Raw genomic sequence first — 19003 nt, forward strand, 5'->3', positions numbered from 1 at the left:
ACCCTTTTTTGTTATCCGCATGACCCTATGCCCTTTACCCCACTAACCACATGTAAAGTGCTTGTGCTCTCCCTTTCAAATGTGGTGAAACTGGTATACACTTGATTGGTATGTTTCATTTACTTGTAAATCCATACTATATGGTACCACATACGCCCAGGGACTGTATATTAAATGCTACTTGTGGGCTACAGCACTCATTGGGCCTCTCACAAAAGTAGCCCTGTAAAACATTTCTCTAGACGGTCCATTTCAGCCTAGGAGTGCAGTTTAACACTTCAGTTTGAACCTGTCAAAACCAACCATTTAACAGACCTAGCCTTCATTCTTAATACTTATAATTCCCCCCTAAAGTAGGCCCTACATGCCAATAGGACACGTGGACGGTATGTTAATGTAGGACATGTGTATTTGATGTTCTACATGTCCTAGCTGTGAAAAACATCCCATGCTGTTTTCTGTGTGGCAAGGCTGGGTCATACTATTACATTTAGTAAGTTCTAAATTTAGTTAGGGAGTAGCTAGAAAAATATTCCAAGTCCTTATTCTAATACTAACTTTAAATAACAACTTTATGGTCAGGTTCGATTTTATATTCCTATTTTGAAAACACTTTTAGAAAGTTGTCCTTTTCCTACCTACAATCAAAAGGCTTTCCTGCCACAGTCCAGTTGTCACATGACGCCTGATGGCTCTCCTGTTGTAAGATGTGTATTGGTGTATTGCTCCCAGACAGTGGAGAAAGAGTTCTAGGTGTGTGTGGGGGGGGGGGCTTCTGTCCCTCAACAGGATGACCTGGGGACTGTGCCCAGCTCCATCCTGAGCTTCAAAGAAGGCCTATCCTGTCAATACCAGATGTAGTTCACACCTTGGTCTGCCTCCCCGTTGTCTGAGCTGGCGTCACAGCTAGTGGGAGGAGAGTAAAAGACAAGAACTAGTGCAGGGGGTAGTCAAAGGAGTGTCCCCACCCACAGCCTGGCACTGGGCACCAAAAGTGACCTACCCAGAACCTCTTGTCAGAACACTCCTGGACCTGCAAAGAATCAGAAGGACTGTCTTGCTGACTGAAGAACCTGACGAAAGGCTGGCCTGCTTGGCTTAAACCCACGATTCCAGAAGTGATTCCAAGGGTCAGTTGGCTGACCTCCTATTTGAGCTACAGAGAGACAACAAGCTCCCAGAGGCCTTTCTTCCTGCAACTGCCCAGTTGATTAGTTCCAACTGGGCTCATCCTGAATCCTGCTGTTGACCTCTGTTGGAGTCAAACGTAACCACCAAATGGCGCTCTTCAGGTCCTGGACCCTTGTCTGGGGTTAGCGTGTACTCATCCTGTCCCCAAACTGCAAGAATTTGAAACTTAGAAACATTTTTTCCAACTTGCTCCTTGGAGAATCAACAGAGACTGGGGCCAATGTCGAAGTAACAGCCAATGATACCAGTTGGCTTCAACTTGCAGGTTTGCCCCACTGAAACAGTTACCATTTCTGGAAAAGTTGCTAAGTCCGAACGCAGAGCCCTTCACTGAAACTGATGCCAAGCTGCATGCAATCGAGGTCGAGGCTTTCTTTGGCACAGACTTCAGAATTTGCCTGCTTGGAGCTTTCATGCCTTTGTCCACACCCGCACTGGAACACCCGTGCTTCAGCAGCCCATCATTGTCCAGCCCTGCTCTGATCCATATTACCGTGTACTCTGCTGATGCATCATTGATGACCACTTTTTTTCCAGAAAGCTTTCTAAGTCAGAAGGTAAACTTTCTACTGGGACGAACCTTGTCCCTGTACCCTCCCGGCGAACCATCCTGGTCAGACCTAACTTATGACTTTGACCCAGTCTTGCGCAAACAGATAACCACGATTGAGGCTTTGCACATTCTTGTGCTATTTTTAATTCATATCCATTGCATGGCTTATTGTTTTTTTGTCATTTTGGTATCATATTGATTAAAATATTCTTTATATTTATAAATAGGTTTTGGGATTTTTCTTGCATTGTGTTTTTATTTTATTACTGCTTGGGTGCTGCATAAATACATTACAAACTGCTCCTTTGTAAAACCTGACTGCTCTGTGGCAGTCTGCTATAGGGGAGAGCACAGGTTTAGTTAGAGATTTTTTTAGTTCAATCTGACAAGGACCACAATTGTTGTTTGAAGTGGGTTCTCATCCCCTTCAATTAATACTCCAATGTCTTACTACAACATATCAAACTGTATGATATTCTATACAATATAACTCTACAACATACCAAAAAGCATACCATGACACAAAAAGTCGCCCCACTAAAGATTTTGTACAGAACCCTGTAGATAGTTTTGTTCACATTTTTCTTTGTTTGCTCTGCTGCCCTCTCCACCCCGGGATCTACTATTTGGAATCTAGTATATAGCTCCCTTAGTACAAAATACATTCCTGATCTCTTATCTCTCAGAGAGGGGGTTGTAGCCTATATCATGACTAGGTATCACGATACGAGGAGGTTCCCCAATGATGAAGAATGCCATGGTTGGTGAATGAGGGGAAGCACCCTAAGAAAGGAATGCTCCCAAGTGGTGGTCCCTTTATCAGTGGGGCTAGTAATGTTTGAAGGCTCAAGGGTTTACATTTGTGTTTCTACCTTAGAGGTTGCCCCAGCTTTCCTGTGCTCTGGCTGGCAGCACGTACTTGCTGCCACCAAGACAGGGGTCTGACCTCCTGCAAGGCAGTGTAAACACTCCCAGGAGTCAGGAACAAAGATCGGATCACACCTCCTCCCTCCCAGGGTGACTAGTGAAGTGGCATATCAAGGTGGTGAGCTTCAAAGGCTACACCGCCTCTGAAATACACCCAGACTGCCTCCCCACAGAAGGATCAGCCCTCAGGCTCCCAGTCACATTTGCACCCAGACTAGAGGGAAAATTAGGTAGTCAGAAGGCGTACACACCCAGGAGGCTAGCCACACCTCTAGGGTAGACTACCTGATCTGCACAGCTGAGGAAGATTTCTGCCATTTTTCAAAGTGATAAAATAGAGGATTCTGGGTAGGGGAGTGACCTACACCCACCGGCTGTGGTCACTTCAGCGGTGGATTAGCCGCTCGGCCTAGTAGCCCATTGGCTACTCGCTACCACAAGCCTAACTTCCCTAAATCTAGTATTAAAGGGACATCCCTGACACAGAACCTCTGATCTGACCAATCTGCATTAAAGATAACAAAGAAGGGATCGAGAAGACGATAACAGGACTTCACACAAAGCAAAAGAGGGAAACGCTGCAACTGAGGCAACACTCTTGGAACTGCTCTATCAGACTCTTCCTAGGCTAAAGGTCAGTTCCCCAAGACAGAGGAACACTTGAAAGAGCCAGATGCAACATCAGACTCCCCAGGACTAGTGACACTAGTCCCCTGCAAACCACAGGTAAAACAACGCTCCGGATCTAAAGAATCACAGGCCATCAGGCCCTCCAAGGGATTGCCAAAATTCAGATGGTCTAGTGTATTGTGGGAACTGTAGTCCTGCTCTACACGAGGTTTCAGGCAGCTACCACATTCCCTGGGATCACAGGATGTCAAATTAACCATCTGCTCCATGTACCGCTGCCAAGGCTTGTTTGTTGCCAGTCCTACAACTAACCCCTGCATTAGATGCTGCACCTAGAAGGGATTCCATCCCACGTGCCTCCAACATCTGCAGCGGCCCTGTTGTGTTTTTTCATCTCTTCTCCCGCAGCACCATTTCACCAGTAAAAGCAGCTCTCCCGCAGCTCCCATTCAGCACCAGGGACAGACAGGACAACTCTGACTCTGGGCTCCATGGGCCAGGTTAACTTGAACTGACTGTTGTGGCTTGGTCTTGAGATCCGCATCACCTTTACCTTGCAGGGGTTCCATGCGAATCGACCTGCAAGTGATCGATTGTCACTAGTGTTTTTTTCCCATTGACCGCAATGATAACATTTCCTGTATTATTTTGTACCAGTTTCATATTGCTTCAAAATCCATAACTCCGGTCATATGTATCTGATCAATTACGCTTTGTATGTATCTGATCAAATTCGCATTGATGTCTAAATTTAGCTAAAAATCTGCTTTTATTTTATAAATTGGTGTCGGATTTCTCTTCAGCCGTGTCAACTACTTCTCGTCCATGTTGGTGCTCTGAAATGATTAACACATGTTCCTCTGGTAAAGCCTGACTGCTCTTTGCCACTCTACCAGGACTGAGCTAAGGATTTATTAGTGTGAATTCAAAGACTATCTCTGGGGTTTGTGATAGTATTGCATACTGAAGCCGAACCAGCATCACCACATAATACTTCACCTTCCTACACCACAAAACCACAAATACTATAAAATAACACATTACAACAAGCTGACATGGCACAACTTGATATGATGTGACTTCCCATGACATGACAATATGAAACGAGGAAGTTGGGCCTGACGCAGGGTCACAGTAGTGTTTCTTTACTTCATCTGAGTTTCTATTCCCTCCACACAGGCCTTGTTTGCAGCTAAGAATTACTACAGCAGCTCCAAGTGGAACAGCAAGAAGACTCTGGCAGCTGTCTTGAAAGCGATCCAGGAGGGCAAGTTCAATAATCCAATGTCTGCTTCCCAGATCACCCCCTCCCTGGAGGGCCGGACATACCTGAATGCCAAAGGACTCAAATGCTCCACAGATAAAGGTGAGCAGATGGCACACTCCAGACGGGCAGTGTTTTCAACTGGTGGGGTGTGACAAAGGTGCTTTAAGGTCAGGGTTATTTTAAGGCTACTGCAGGCAGTCGCAGTTTGTGGTAGTGCTGCTTTCCGCTCCCACCACAAACCGCTCACTTGTGAGAAGCTCTTTCACTTATAAACAGTTGGCCTGATTTGTAGAGTTCTGGTCTCTCTTGTGAAGTGTTCACCTTCTGAAAATGGATGATCTGGCTCAATAGGATTTGAACCGCTGGCCTAATTTTTGACATTGTTGTCTTCCCTAGCTCTGCTTGTCACACCTAAGCTATTCTGTTCGCATCTGAACTTTGCGGTTGCCATTTGTGCTTTTCTGGTCTTGCACGTGCTATCCAGTTCCCACTTGGCCATCTGAGCTTTGGTGTTTTGACCTGTGCTCTGGTGGCATCACAGAGCTCCGATGGTCATACTTGCCCTCGGCTGGTCACACCTTTGTTCTTCTGGCCTCGCTTATGCTCTTCTCGTCACACCCGGACTCTGCTGATTGCTCATGCTGGTTGCACCTTTTCTCACTGGCCTCCTTTGTACTCGACTGTCCTAACATGAGCACTGCTGATGTTATCTATGCTCTGCTGGCCTCACATGTGCCCTGCTGGCCTTACCTGTAAGCTGGTGGTCTTCCGCTGCTGGACTTGCTGGTGTTAAATCTGCTCTGCTGGTCACACCTGTATCATCTATCGATCAAACCTCTGCCTTACCAGTCTCCCTTTTTCTTTGCAGGTCTCACATATGCTCTTCTAAACTCACATATGCACTTCTGTCCTCACCTGACCTCTGCAGGTCTCACCTACGCTCTTCTAAACTCACATATGCACTTCTGTCCTCACCTGACCTCTGCAGGTCTCACCTACGCTCTTTTATACCCACCTGTGCTCTTCTGTCCTCACCTGACGTCTGCAGGCCTCACCTATGCTCTTTCACACTTACCTGTGCTCTTCTGTCCTCACCTGATCTCTGCAGGTCTCACCTATGCTTTTCTAAAATCACATGTGCTCTTCTGTCCTCACCTGACGTCTGCAGGTCTCACCTATGCTCTTTTACACCCACCTGTGCTCTTCTGTCCTCACCTGACGTCTGCAGGCCTCACCTATGCTCTTTAACACTCACCTGTGCTCTTCTGTCCTCAACTGACATCTGCAGGTCTCACTTATGCTCTTTTACACTCACCTGGGCTTTTCAGTCCTCACCTGACATCTGCAGGTCTCACAAATGCTCTTTTACACCCACCTGTGCTCTTCTGTCCTCACCTGACCTCTGCAGGTCTCACCTATGCTCTTCTAAACTCACATATGCACTTCTGTCCTCACCTGACCTCTGCAGGTCTCACCTACGCTCTTTTATACCCACCTGTGCTCTTCTGTCCTCGCCTGACGTCTGCAGGCCTCACCTATGCTCTTTCACACTTACCTGTGCTCTTCTGTCCTCACCTGATCTCTGCAGGTCTCACCTATGCTTTTCTAAAATCACATGTGCTCTTCTGTCCTCACCTGACGTCTGCAGGTCTCACCTATGCTCTTTTACACCCACCTGTGCTCTTCTGTCCTCACCTGACGTCTGCAGGCCTCACCTATGCTCTTTAACACTCACCTGTGCTCTTCTGTCCTCAACTGACATCTGCAGGTCTCACTTATGCTCTTTTACACTCACCTGGGCTTTTCAGTCCTCACCTGACATCTGCAGGTCTCACAAATGCTCTTTTACACCCACCTGTGCTCTTCTGTCCTCACCTGACCTCTGCAGGTCTCACCTATGCTCTTTTACACTCACCTGTGCTCTGCTGGACGCACTAATGCCCTGTTGGTCGAACCTGTTGATTTCTGGTAATACCAGGTAGCACCTTAGATCTGCTGATCCCACCTTCGCCATTCTGGCCTCACTTGTCCTCTGAATGTGTCACCTACACTTTGCAGGTCCCACAGGTGCTGTGCTGGTCTGCTCTATTGGTTTGACATGTGCTCTGCTGGCTTCACCTGACCTCTGCTGGCTTAACCTGTGCTAGGCTGCCCTCACATTTACTCTGCTACCTTCACTTGTGTTGTCCTAGTCATATATGGGACCGCCCCATACTGGTGATCGCACCTGGGCCCTACTTCCATCACTTGTGCTTTGTTAGTTTATCTTGAGATCTGCTGGCCTAACAGGACTTTACTGATCTCAACTGTGCAGATGTCACCTATGATATGTTTATCTCATCTCTGCTAGTTTCACTTAATCTCTGATAGTGTCACCCGGTACTGAGCTGGTGGGACCCAAAATCTACTGATCTGTCCTGTGTTTTGCTGGTCTAACTTCTGCTCAGTTGCTTTCACTATTTGTGCCTATCACACCTGTGCCCTGATGGTCTCACATATACTCTGTTGATGTCACCTGGGAGGTGCTGAACTCACCTGTGCTCGGCTGGCTTTGCCTATGCTCTGCTGGCCTCACTTGTCCTCTGCTGGTCACACCTCTTGAGTCTACCGATCACACCTCTGCCATACTAGTCTTTCTTGTGCACTGGTCGTCTCATCTATAGTCTGCTGGCCTCTCCTATGCTCTTCTCAACTCAGCTGTGCTCTGCTGGACGCACCGGTGCTCTGTTGGTCTAACTTGTGTTCTTCTGGTCGCACGTTTGCTCGTTCTGCCTCACTGTGGTCCGTGGGTGTCACCTGCAATAAGCTGGTCTCACAGGTGCTCTCTGGTCTGATCTGCTTCATGGGTCTGGTATGTGCTCTGCTAGTCTCACCTGTACTGAGCTGGTTGCACTGGAGATCGACTGATCTTAGTTGTCGCCTGCTTTCATGTGTGATTTGCTGCTCTTATCTGTGTCTGCTGATAACATATGTGCTCTGTAGATCTTACTTGTGCTCTGATGGGCTCACCAGGGCTTTGTTGATTTTACCTGTGCTGTGTTGCTCTCACCTGAGATGTGCTGATATCATCTGTGTTCTGCTAGTCTTACTTATGCTCTGTAGGTCTGACATGTGTTCTGATAGTTGTAGCCGTGCTCTGCTCATCTCACTTGTGTTCTGTGCTTTCTGCCCTCTCTTGTGCTCAGCTGGCTCACCTGAACTGAACTGGTTGTACCTGAGAATTACTGTCCTTACCTGTGCTCTGCTGGTTTCACATGCACTCTGGTGATCTTACTCCTCTACTGTTCTCACAAGTTCTCTATTGGTTTCATCCAACATTCAACTGGTTCTGCTTGTTATCTGTTGGTCTCTCTATGCCTGACCATCTCATGTGTCTGGATTCCTGCAGAAGTACGAGAGGCTCCCTAAGGGCCACAACCCCCTCCTCTGCTCAAGCAAGGGTTACCCTTGTGTCTAAGGACCTCAGGCAGAGAGGGAGAAGGGAAGGACTGGACACATAATACAAAATGAGTAGCGTGCTTTGGGGCTAGCTGTCTCAGACCTCCTACTTGGCAAGAAATCCTGTGCTGCTAAGAAAAGCCTAAAGCCATGGTACACTGATGAGTTTTGAAGTGCCTTGAGTTAGCGGGCGAGGAGGACGCGCGAGCGCGCGAATCAAGATGGCCGCCACCCGGTGAGCTCCTCCGCGTTTTCGCCCGTTTTTCCACATAAAACGACGAATGTCTGTCAGAATTTTGTTTTAAAGGAGGTCGCTGCTAACATTATAGGCTTACCAGCATTGTGAAGCAGTTTCAGGCCGTTTTCATCGTGGGAAGTCGTGTTTCTGGCTCCCTGGTTCCTGCTCCGAGCTCTGCATTAAGGGACTGCCTGGTTAGTCTGTCAGGGGGGCGGAGCATACTTCAGGAAAGGGCCTGGCTTGGGCCTAGCCACACCCCTAGTCCAGTTTAGCTGCTGCACCAGTATTTTGGAGGATTGCTTTGCTTCTTTTCGCTTTTTTTACTCATAATCTATTCATTTTTATTCAAATTTTATTATTTTTTCTCAAAAATGGATAATAAAAATAAAAAATAAAAGAAAACAGCAGATTTCCCCGCCCCCAATAAAATCAAAGGTGGTGGAGTCATCTGAACCCTCGCTTTCTTTAATTTTGGAGGAAATTCAGGCTCTTCGTGCTAATACAGAAACAATGTACGAAAGGAAATGGCGAGTATGTCGATGAAAATCTCAGACAACTCAATTAAAATACAAGACAATAAAGTTAAAGTTGACGCTTTTACTCCACTTGTGGCGAAAATATCATCTCTGTGCTCACAACTTTTGGGCATGGAAAATCGCAATAGACAATACAACCTTCGCATATTTAATTTACCAGAAGAGGTTGAGGGATCTAACTGTCGACTATACTTAGAGAACTTACTTCCTGGTCTTTTAAATGTCAAATTTCCAGAAAAATTTGAAATCGATAAGGCTCATAGAATTCCTTCACGTCGCAATCCTCAACATAGCAAGCCTAGACAAATGATATTTAAAGTTCTCCGTCACCATCATTTGGTTCTGATCAGAAAAGCAGCTAGAGAAATTCCTTCATTGTTGGTCAATGGTCACAAAATCTTTATTCATCAAGATTTTGCCAAGGAAACTGTTGCAACACGTAAGGGATTTACTGATCTTCGCCCACGATTGAGAAGCCTTGGATACCAATATGGCCTTTTTGACCCTTCAACTATGCGCATTTGGAAAGATAATTTTTCAAAATCCTTTCAGCGTCCTGAAGATCTACGACAATTTCTGGATCAGCAAGTACAGCAAACTATGGACACTCAGGGTCCTACCACTTGATTCTTTCATGTATGATCTTCTTTGACAGATTTATATAACTCATAATATTCTGGGCTCCAGCGGTTTCTGGCCATGCTTGTAGAGCGTGTGTGCGTCCCAATCTTCATATTTATGTGTTTTGTTTGTCTTTTTTGCTATGTTTTATTTCTTCCATTCCCTTTTTTGTGTTTTGGAGCTACTTTCTTCTTAACATTTGTGTCTTTTTCTGACCTTCTTCTTTCTAACCCTTCTCTCTTTTTATTTTGTCATGGCTAATATTAAAGTAGTGTCACTGAATGTTAAAGGTTTACGCCATCCTGTGAAACGTACAAAAATTTGGGATTATTTGGGTAGTTGCAAAGCTGATTTTTGTTTTTTACAAGAAACTCATATAGATGATAAAATTTTAAACTATATGAAGAAAAAATGGGTTGATAATATTGTTTCTTCTCCTGCTAATGGCAAGAAAAATGGTGTAGCTATATTATGTGCGAAAAAAGCACATTGCCAAGTTTTGAGCAAAATTACAGATACGGATGGGAGATATTTAATTGTTAAGGTTAAAGTTCATGATTCTATCTTATTTTTATTAAATGTTTATGGCCCTACTGCAGATGACCCTGTTTTTTGGGCTACTCTTTCAACGGAGGTTGTAAAAATTGGTAATGTACCTTTAATTGTTGCAGGTGATTTTAATGTCATATCTGATCCTTTATTAGATAGAATATCTCGTACTAAATTCCACCCCCCTAAGGTTTATTTTGCTTTTAGATTATTTCTTCAAACCACTAAGTTAGTTGATATTTGGCGTTTACACTTCCCTACAGAAAAATGTTTTACTTTTTTTTCTAACCCACATAATTCTCATTCTAGGATCGATTATATATTAGTTTCGAAACAGCTGATCAACTGTGTTAGTAACCCCAGGATTGGCAACATTGATGTCTCTGACCATTCTATGGTTTCTTGTATTTTAAATTTAAATTCAACCTTTACTAACCAGCCTAGATGGAGAATAATTCTGGTATAGCTCTCAATGAACTTAATAAACCAAAGCTCCTCTCTGCTATTCATGATTTTTTTCAATTTAACCCTGAAGGTACTACTTCATTGGTTAATAGATGGGATGCTTTTAAAGCTTATATTAGAGGGGTTACTATTTCTATTATGGCTCACGAAAATAAGACCTTTAATGCAAATATTAAAAAGCTAGAAAAGCAAATAGCGGAATATGAACGACTTTTTATTTCGTCTAATGACCCTCAATATAGAAGTAAGTTGCAAAAGCTTCGATATGAATTTAATACAATTCTTAGTAATAGAGCTGGTGTTCAGATTTCTAAGGCCAAAGCTAAATTTAGTTTTAATGCAAACAGATCTGGAAGATTGTTAGCGAATTACTTACGTATCAAAAAGGATAAAACTCAAATTACTTCTATTCATGGACCCAATGGTAAAATTGCTTTATCTCATAAAGATATTGTGAATGAATTTTTGGATTTTTACTCTAAGTTATATGATAAACCTGAGTTTCATAATGAATCTTTAGTTGATTCTTTTTTATCTTCATGTGGTCTACCTAAAATTTCTCCATCAGATAAAATGGGGCTTGACTCTCCAATTACTAAGGAGGAAATTTTAACCGCTATAAAATCTCTTAAAAAAAAGAAATCTCCGGGTCCTGATGGTATCCCGGCGGAGTTTTATAAAGAGTTTCAATCCCATCTTTTACCCTTATTATTTCAACTTTTCACAACATTTGGCTCTACGGGAATTACTTCAGGATCCTTTACTGAAGCTTTAATTATCGTTCTTCCCAAACCTGATAAAGACCCCACCCTTGTATCTAATTATCGCCCTATCTCTTTAATTAATCAAGACTATAAATTATATGCCAAAATATTAGCCACACGATTATCCCCTGTACTAGACTCTATTATACATTCGGATCAATCTGGTTTTATGAAGAATAGACACTCTGCAAATAATACAAGAACTTTATTACATGTCATTGAACAGGGTCTTACGTTAACTACTCCTTCAGGAATTATGGCTCTGGATGCTGAAAAAGCCTTTGATAAATTGCATTGGCAATTTTTATTCCATGCTTTATCATCATTTAACTTTGGCGATAATTTTATTCGTATGATTTCAGCTCGATATTGTGCTCTTACTGCTCGTCTATTTATTAATGGCCAAATTTCAAATCAATTTTCCCTTTTTAGAGGTACTAGACAAGGATGTCCCCTTTCCCCGCCACTGTTTTTAATTGGCATTGAACCTTTCCTTACATCTATAAGAAAATGTGATAACATTAAAGGAATTATTATTAATGGGATTATTATTAAAACTTTAGCGTATGCTGATGATGTACTTTTATTTATTAGTGACCCCTTATCCTCATTTCCTTCTTTATTAGAGATTATAACAAAATATTCTATGGTGTCTGGCTATAAATTAAACACTAATAAAACTGAATTTTTCCCTTTAAACATTTATTGTACTCCTGATATGATACCTATGAATGAAATTGTTTGGCAAAAGACTAAATTAAAATATCTTGGTATTTTATTTTCCTCATCTATAAAATCTACAATGACTTTAAACTGTAATTTTGTCTTAGATTATATTAAAGATAAAACGTCTAAATGGGCATCGCTGCATCTCTCATGGTGGGGTAGATTGGAATCTATTAAAATGAATATTGCTCCAAAAATATTTTATACTCTTTCCATGATTCCCACTCAGTTCCCATTAAAATTTTATAAAGATATTGATAAACTTCTCTCCAAATTTCTTTGGAATAACAAATCACCTCGCATTAGTTATAAAAAATTAAAAATGTCTAAATGTAATGCTGGATTTGGTATCCCAGATTTTTTTCTTTATCACAAAGCTTTTATTTTAAAACAAAGTGCCATATGGTTTAGTCATTTCCCTTTACATAATCCACCTTCATGGCTCCAAATTGAAAAATCTATGGTGAAGCCGTTCCCATTACCAACGCTGTTAACTATGTCTAACACCTCCTCAGTTTTTCATAAATCTATCGTTCTCAAATCCATTAAAATGGTTTTTAATGATTTAGATTCCATTTTTCTATACCCCATGTATAACACTGTTGAATTATCATTATGGTATAGCAATATCATTAGACTAAATAGGAACATTAGATTTTGGTTTTCGTGGATCAAAGCGGGTATTTTTTATCTTAAAGACATTTATTCCAACAATACCTTTATACCGTTTGAGGATCTACAAACAAGGTTTGGTTTAACCCAATCTGATCGTATTAAATATGAATATTTAATTAATTCAATTTTAGATTCCTTTCCACAAGCTATTCCGACTAGTGTTACAGCTGATCTATCCGTGTATATCCAAACTATATCGCTGAAAGCTAATGGTGTTTCCATTTTATATAAAAAATAATCTAACACGTTAGGAAGTAACATAACGATGATTGCAACCTTCTGGAATAATGAACTTTCACTTACATTGTCTAATGATTCATGGGAAATTATATGGATTAGAAGTATTTCTGGTTGGTTACCTGTCTCACTTTATCAAACCAATTCCTATATTTTATTTAATTCTTTATGGACTCCAATACGTTTATTCCAGGCTAAACTCCTTCAGTCTGACACTTGTTGGCATTGTAAATTGCATCCTGGTTCGTTACGACATATGCTTTTTGATTGTCCTTTAATTGCAAAATTCTGGACAGAAGTTTGGGATTTTATTAAGAAATTGTTAAATATACATGAAGACTTATCATATAAAATGTTAATTTGCAAATCAGTTACATTATCACAATCTCTAAGTTCTCTTGAATGTAGGCTTTTTGATTTTTTGATTTCTGCTGCGTTAAAATCTATTACCTTTTGTTGGAAAGATGTTTCTAAGTTATCAGTTCATGCTTGGTGGTCTTGGGTTATCTTTACAAGAAGAGGTGCTCAATTATCTTTGTCTGGGGTTAATCATAATCCTATTTCCTATCACTCTTTTTGGATTCCTGTTGATTTCTATTTTGCATCTTAGGGGTATGTTTATGTATTGTAATGCTTTTTACGATTTTTATACTATTTAATATGTCATAGTAGCTCTATTTATTGCTTACTCAATAATTTGTTATTAGATGTTTCCCTTCCCCCCCTCCTTTTAAGTTAATAAGAATATGACCACTTTTTTTTCTATTGGAATGAATTTGATAATTTTTGTATGTCTATGTTGTTGCTGTTCATTATAAAATTTCAATAAAATATTTTGAACGGGAGTTAGCGGGCGAATGTGTGTAAGCACTATGGCTGTTCAGAATACTTTGAAAGGCTTTACACTGCATGGATCACACTAAATGTCAACATATGAACTCTCTGGTAGGTGCAATGATGAGGGCATCATATGGTAGGCTGTTCGCATACAATAATGAATTAGGAGCCTATTCACATAGGTTGCCTGCACACACAAGTTAATCTACATGTGTAAATGTGCTCTTACACTTCGCAATAAATGTACTACTTTCGACTATCCACCATTTCAGAGGGTAAATTTACTGCAAGTGTAAAGTTTGTGATAGCAAATGTTCACATGTAGGCAGAGTTCTCTGCCTCCTGTGCAAAAATCTCTCTATGATATAGTTTAGGAAAAATGTAAAAAGTTTATTAAACTTTAAAAACAATTAGAAAAATATGTTTATGTTTAGGATTAATGTAATTTAAGCTTATACATGTATTTTAAATTTAGAAAAAGCTCTTTAAGGTGCTACTGCCCTATTAACTTAATTTTCAGTTAAATCTTTAATCAATTTATATATGTTTATAAATACAATGCCACCTAATGTAAAATGTTTACATTTATTTACTATATACATATTATATAATAAAAATTACCAACGTTATTAATAGAATTATTTTAATTATTTTTAACAGAATACTGAGATTTATATTTAAATTAATAAAGGTTGTTAAAGTATTTTATCTGAAAAGGAAATTTATTTTTATTTTTATATAATTTTTAACATTACATTACATTTCTATCTACTTATATTAATTAAATACATTGATTTATTTTTGAGATCACCTATTTTAGGTCCCTGAATTCAATATTTTCTATGGCCAGTGTTTGGACATGTGTAGTGCCAGACTTACTCCAGGTCTAATCAGGAAAACATTTGCTACTGTTTGGGTCCTTTTTGACTATAGTAACTTGCGAGTCCAATTTGTCAGTAGAAATGGCCTTACAATTTTGTAAGTGTGTCTGTCACTCCTGATACCTCTCCTTAGCCCTCAATAAAATCCTCCTTACCCTTCTGTGAACCCCTCCCAATCTGTAATTATTATTTTTTCTTTTCCAGCCACTGCCCCTGATTCCTCTCCCATTTACTAGTAAGTAGTAAACATACAGATGTCTGGATCGCCCCATAGAAATGATACGAAAGGCTGATATAGAGAATTCACCATAGGTTTGTAAATTGCAATTTACAGTAAGGGTCATGGGGTTGGCCAAAAGGCCGAGCCTGCGGCCAGGCCCTCTAGCCAACCCCCTAAAGGCAGCTAACCAGTGGCCCCCCTCCCTAGACCAATTTTGGCTCTGGAGACCTTACCCCCGAACAATATGTAATAGGCAGGGGGCATGCAGCTCCCCTCCTCGGGCCCATCTCGACCCCAGGAACCCCATCCCTGGGGCCTAACACATTTTGTGGGAGAAGGGTGCACGCAGCACCCCACCCCGAGTTGAGTTTGGTCCCCAGGTCCAATGCATTTTTAGGGAGATTGGGGTACATGGCCCCCCGCCCTGGGTCTTTTTTGGCCCTGGGAACCCCCCCCCCCCCCAGGGCCCACGCCTATATTTGTATATACAACCCGGCCATATTCTACAGGGGGAGGGGGAAATGCAGCACCCTCCTCTGGCGCAATTCAGCCCTGCGGACTCCATCTGGCCAATGTTTTAGGGCCCTCCTCCCTAGGCCAATTTTATCCCACCCATGCAACCCACCATATCTTTGACGGGGAATGCCGGGGGAGCTCCACGACCCGAGTCGGCTCCCCACATCTATTGAAAGCCAGCATTGCTCCCGCCAACAGGGAGCAGCTAAAAATGCTGCTCTCTGCGGGCAGGAGCAATATTCAGATTTGTTTCCCTGCCAGCATCACTGCGGGCAGGGAAACATATCTGAAGTCCTATCACAGCTAGTTCGAGCATATTTCAAGGTCCCACCAGCTGGGAGTGGTCTTCGAACTTGCTCTTGCTTGGTGGGAGCTCTGATATTGCTCCCGCCATGCAAGAGCAAACACAGGTTTCTGGTATGTCCTCGGGTGGGCACCCCAGGACATAGCAGGAGCCTACCATGGGGGATGGGGTTCCCAGGGCCATCAGTGGTCCTGGGAGAGGTGAGCTGTGCGACCCCTCCACATTACAAGTACAGCCGGGCCCTGGGGTATGGGGGTCCCTGGGGCCGAACTTGGGCGGTGAGGGGGACTGCTTGCCCCCTCTCCCACTAATTAAATTACAGCCGGGCCCTGTAAGATGGGGTCCCTGGTGCCACAATTGGCCCCCGGATGGGGGGCCACCCATACCCCTCTCCCCAAATAAATATATAAATGTACCCAGGACCGGGCCCACCCAGGGGGCAGAGAGGGAAAAAAATGCGAGGGACCAGGCCTTTTTCCCCAGAAGCGTTGCTTCTGACCAATGACCCCCGTTGAAAGGGATCTCTTCCTCACTTCCCAGCCCCAATGGCTGGAATCCAATTCTTTCACAACTTCCGGGGAGGTGGTGAAAATTTCTTGTGATCCAATGACCATGTCATCTCTGTCCTGGCTTTGTCCGAAAGGAGAACCTGTTTCAAATAAAAGAGACACATCCTCAAATGTGATTTTTTTAAATATCTGAAGCGCGCTGTAGTGGAGGGGGCATGAGAAAACAGCCTGGATCAAGGAGGCCAGCAGACCCACAATCCTAGTAATCAACCTCAAGATACAGTCTGACTGCAAAATGCAGACCTCGATTCTCTCTTGATGTTGCGAATATTCTGGGAGGGATTGATGAATGGGTCTAGACCAATTCTATGTGGAATCCCAAAAATTCCATGTGTTGGGCAGGGGACAACACTTCTGCTAGTTGACTATGAAACCCAATCCCTGCAGAAGCTGAATGGTCCATGAAAATGAGACCTGAGCATCTGAGGATCCTGTGCCATCAAAAGAAGGTATTTTAAATACACAGAGGGACTCCGCCAGCTCTCAGCGACTCCACCACCGGTCCCATCAGTTTGACCGAAAGGAAAGAACTTGAATTCCAGGTATTGACCCCTCCACAGGGATTGTATAAATCTCCTGTGAGGCTGGTAAATGGGAATCGAAAGGTAGGCATCTTCAGGTCCAGTCTGACCATCCAATCGCCTTCCTGAAGGATATCTCTTAGCAAACAAACGCCCTCAATTTTTAAATGTCTGTATAATATCCAGATGTTGAATTCTTTCAGATTCAGAACTAAACGGTAGCCACCCCCCTTCTTTTGGACCAGGAAAATAGGACTTATGAACCCCTTGGGGTGAGGTACCGAAAAAATACTGCCCATTTGTCCAACAACGTTTGAATTTCTGAGTCTATAAAAGACTGTTCTGTCTGGAAAAAATACATTAATTTTGAAAGACATGATTGGACTGGCATGTTGTAGAATTCTAGTTTAAAGCGTAGAATCGTCTTTAGGACCCACTGATCCTAGATAGTCTGCCTCTAATTGTCTGGGGACAATCCCACTCTTCCGACCAAGGGTACCTCTGAAAAAGGGATAATCCTAACCGTAATGTCTAGTGTCTTAAATCAGCCTCCTCTGGGGTGGGTGAGATGGAGGTTGGCTCTGCTTGATCCCCATACCATCCACACCTGCCTCAGGGATGGTATCCTTTTTGAGAGCCTTGATAGGATCCCAGCCTGACACATGCTCTCCAGACCACAAGGCCCTGCCAAAAAGGCTCCTTTGAAACACTTTTTTAAGTGACATTTGGGCCTTGTCCAGTGTGGAATGTGTGGAGCAGAATCTGCCGAGTGCTTTATAGAATGGACCCCCAAACAACAGTCCCTTGGCCACTCCATGGATTGCTAAATCATTAAGCTTCTGGTCTATTTGCATGAGAATTAGATCTCTGTCATTCAGTGTAAATAGCGCAGTTGGTGTTTCCCAGTTGGCGAATGGCCCCCTGCTCCCAGCCCGCTAGGACATCCAGACCCACTGAGAAGTTTGATTCTTTGGCATGGAAAGCCAACTTGAGTATCTTTGTCAATGGGCCAGGCATGTCCTGGAGCTTGTCCTGGCAGTTACGCCATGCTCCGTCTAGGCCCTTCTTAGGTTCCTTTGCTTACTTTATCATAAATGTGACCATGGTAAGATCCACCTCCAGGGTATCTGCAACCTTACTTATCATACCTGAGTGAGGGGCATTCTGTTTGAAAGTGGACGGTCGGCCTTATCGAAGTCCAGACAGAGGAGCGATTGGATATAATCCGCGGCCTCTTGAGGAAGAGCCCAATTTGAAGCCCTGGGGTGTGTAATCTCTGTGGGCTCAAAAGTAAGTACCCATGAGCTCTTGGATGAAGAAGGGCGTTTCTTCTCGCCAGGACCAGGTGCATCTTCCTCTTTACTGCCCTCTGAGTGAGAAGGCATAGAGTCTGACAAGTTGTGAGAGGTCTGTCCCTGAGGGGAGGTGCTCTAGTCTGTTCAGCGTCTCTCTTACATCACAGTTTCTCAAATGCTTCTGCATGGACCTCAACCGGGGTCTTTGCTTTGGCCATGCTCTTTTGTGCTCTTTGTGTAGGGGCCGCATCGCTTCCTGTCGAAGGGATCAAGGGCTGCCAGCCCTATTGATGTGTATAGTTGCCTAAATGAGGAGTAAAGGGACCCAAAGCCTGGACTAGGTCCTTATTTACTGATTGCTGCACACTGTAATCAAGTGCTTCAACCAAGTCCAGTTCCAACTGGTCATCATTACATTATGTTATAGCATTTATTGAGCGCTCTGTTACCCGTAGGTGTCCTGGCGCTATGTGAGACTTCCTTAAGGAATGAGACCAGAGTCATGTTAATCCACAAACAACCAAGTTTTTAAGGCTTTTCGAAAAAAAGCCAGGAGGTTCGACATACCTCTCAAATACAGAGGGAGCTGATTCCAGGCTTTAGCTGCATTGACTACAAAGCTTTTACCACCCCAGGTGGCTTTTTTTACAAGCGGCACATAGACCAGTTTGGCATCAGATGAACGTAATGGTCTATTTGGAGTGTACCAGTACAGCCGCTCTTTTAGGTAGGCCGGTCCTCCTCCGTAAAGTGCCTCATGAAAAAGACACAACGCCTTGAACCGGGTACGCTTCCTAACTGGCAGCCAGTGCAGTTTACGGATCTCTTTCGCTATTGGGGCGTATTTTGGAATGCCCAACACTAGTCTGGCAGCAGCATTCTGCAGGAGCTGCAACCTCTGCAATAGTCCTTCCTGAATGTTAAAATACAGACTATTGCAGTAGTCCAGCCTCGACATGGTGATGGAGGTGATAACTGTTTTTCGGCATTCTGTGGGTAAAAATGACAGAAATTTCTTGCAGGACCTAAGAACAAAAGACGTG

At 43.0% G+C, this 19003-nt stretch overlaps 1 protein-coding gene across 1 annotated transcript in view; it reads left to right on the top strand.

The window, feature by feature from the left end:
• LOC146839432 (transcobalamin-1-like) overlaps positions 1-19003 on the top strand; it is a 247152-nt gene that overhangs the window by 56699 nt on the left and 171450 nt on the right. The window contains exon 7 of the mRNA XM_085650798.1: positions 4481-4667. Coding sequence (XP_085506924.1) covers positions 4481-4667 — 187 coding nt within the window. The remainder of the gene's footprint in view (positions 1-4480; positions 4668-19003) is intronic.

Source organism: Triturus cristatus, chromosome 4_1, assembly GCF_964204655.1.
Source record: "Triturus cristatus chromosome 4_1, aTriCri1.1, whole genome shotgun sequence".
Taxonomy (NCBI): domain Eukaryota; kingdom Metazoa; phylum Chordata; class Amphibia; order Caudata; family Salamandridae; genus Triturus; species Triturus cristatus.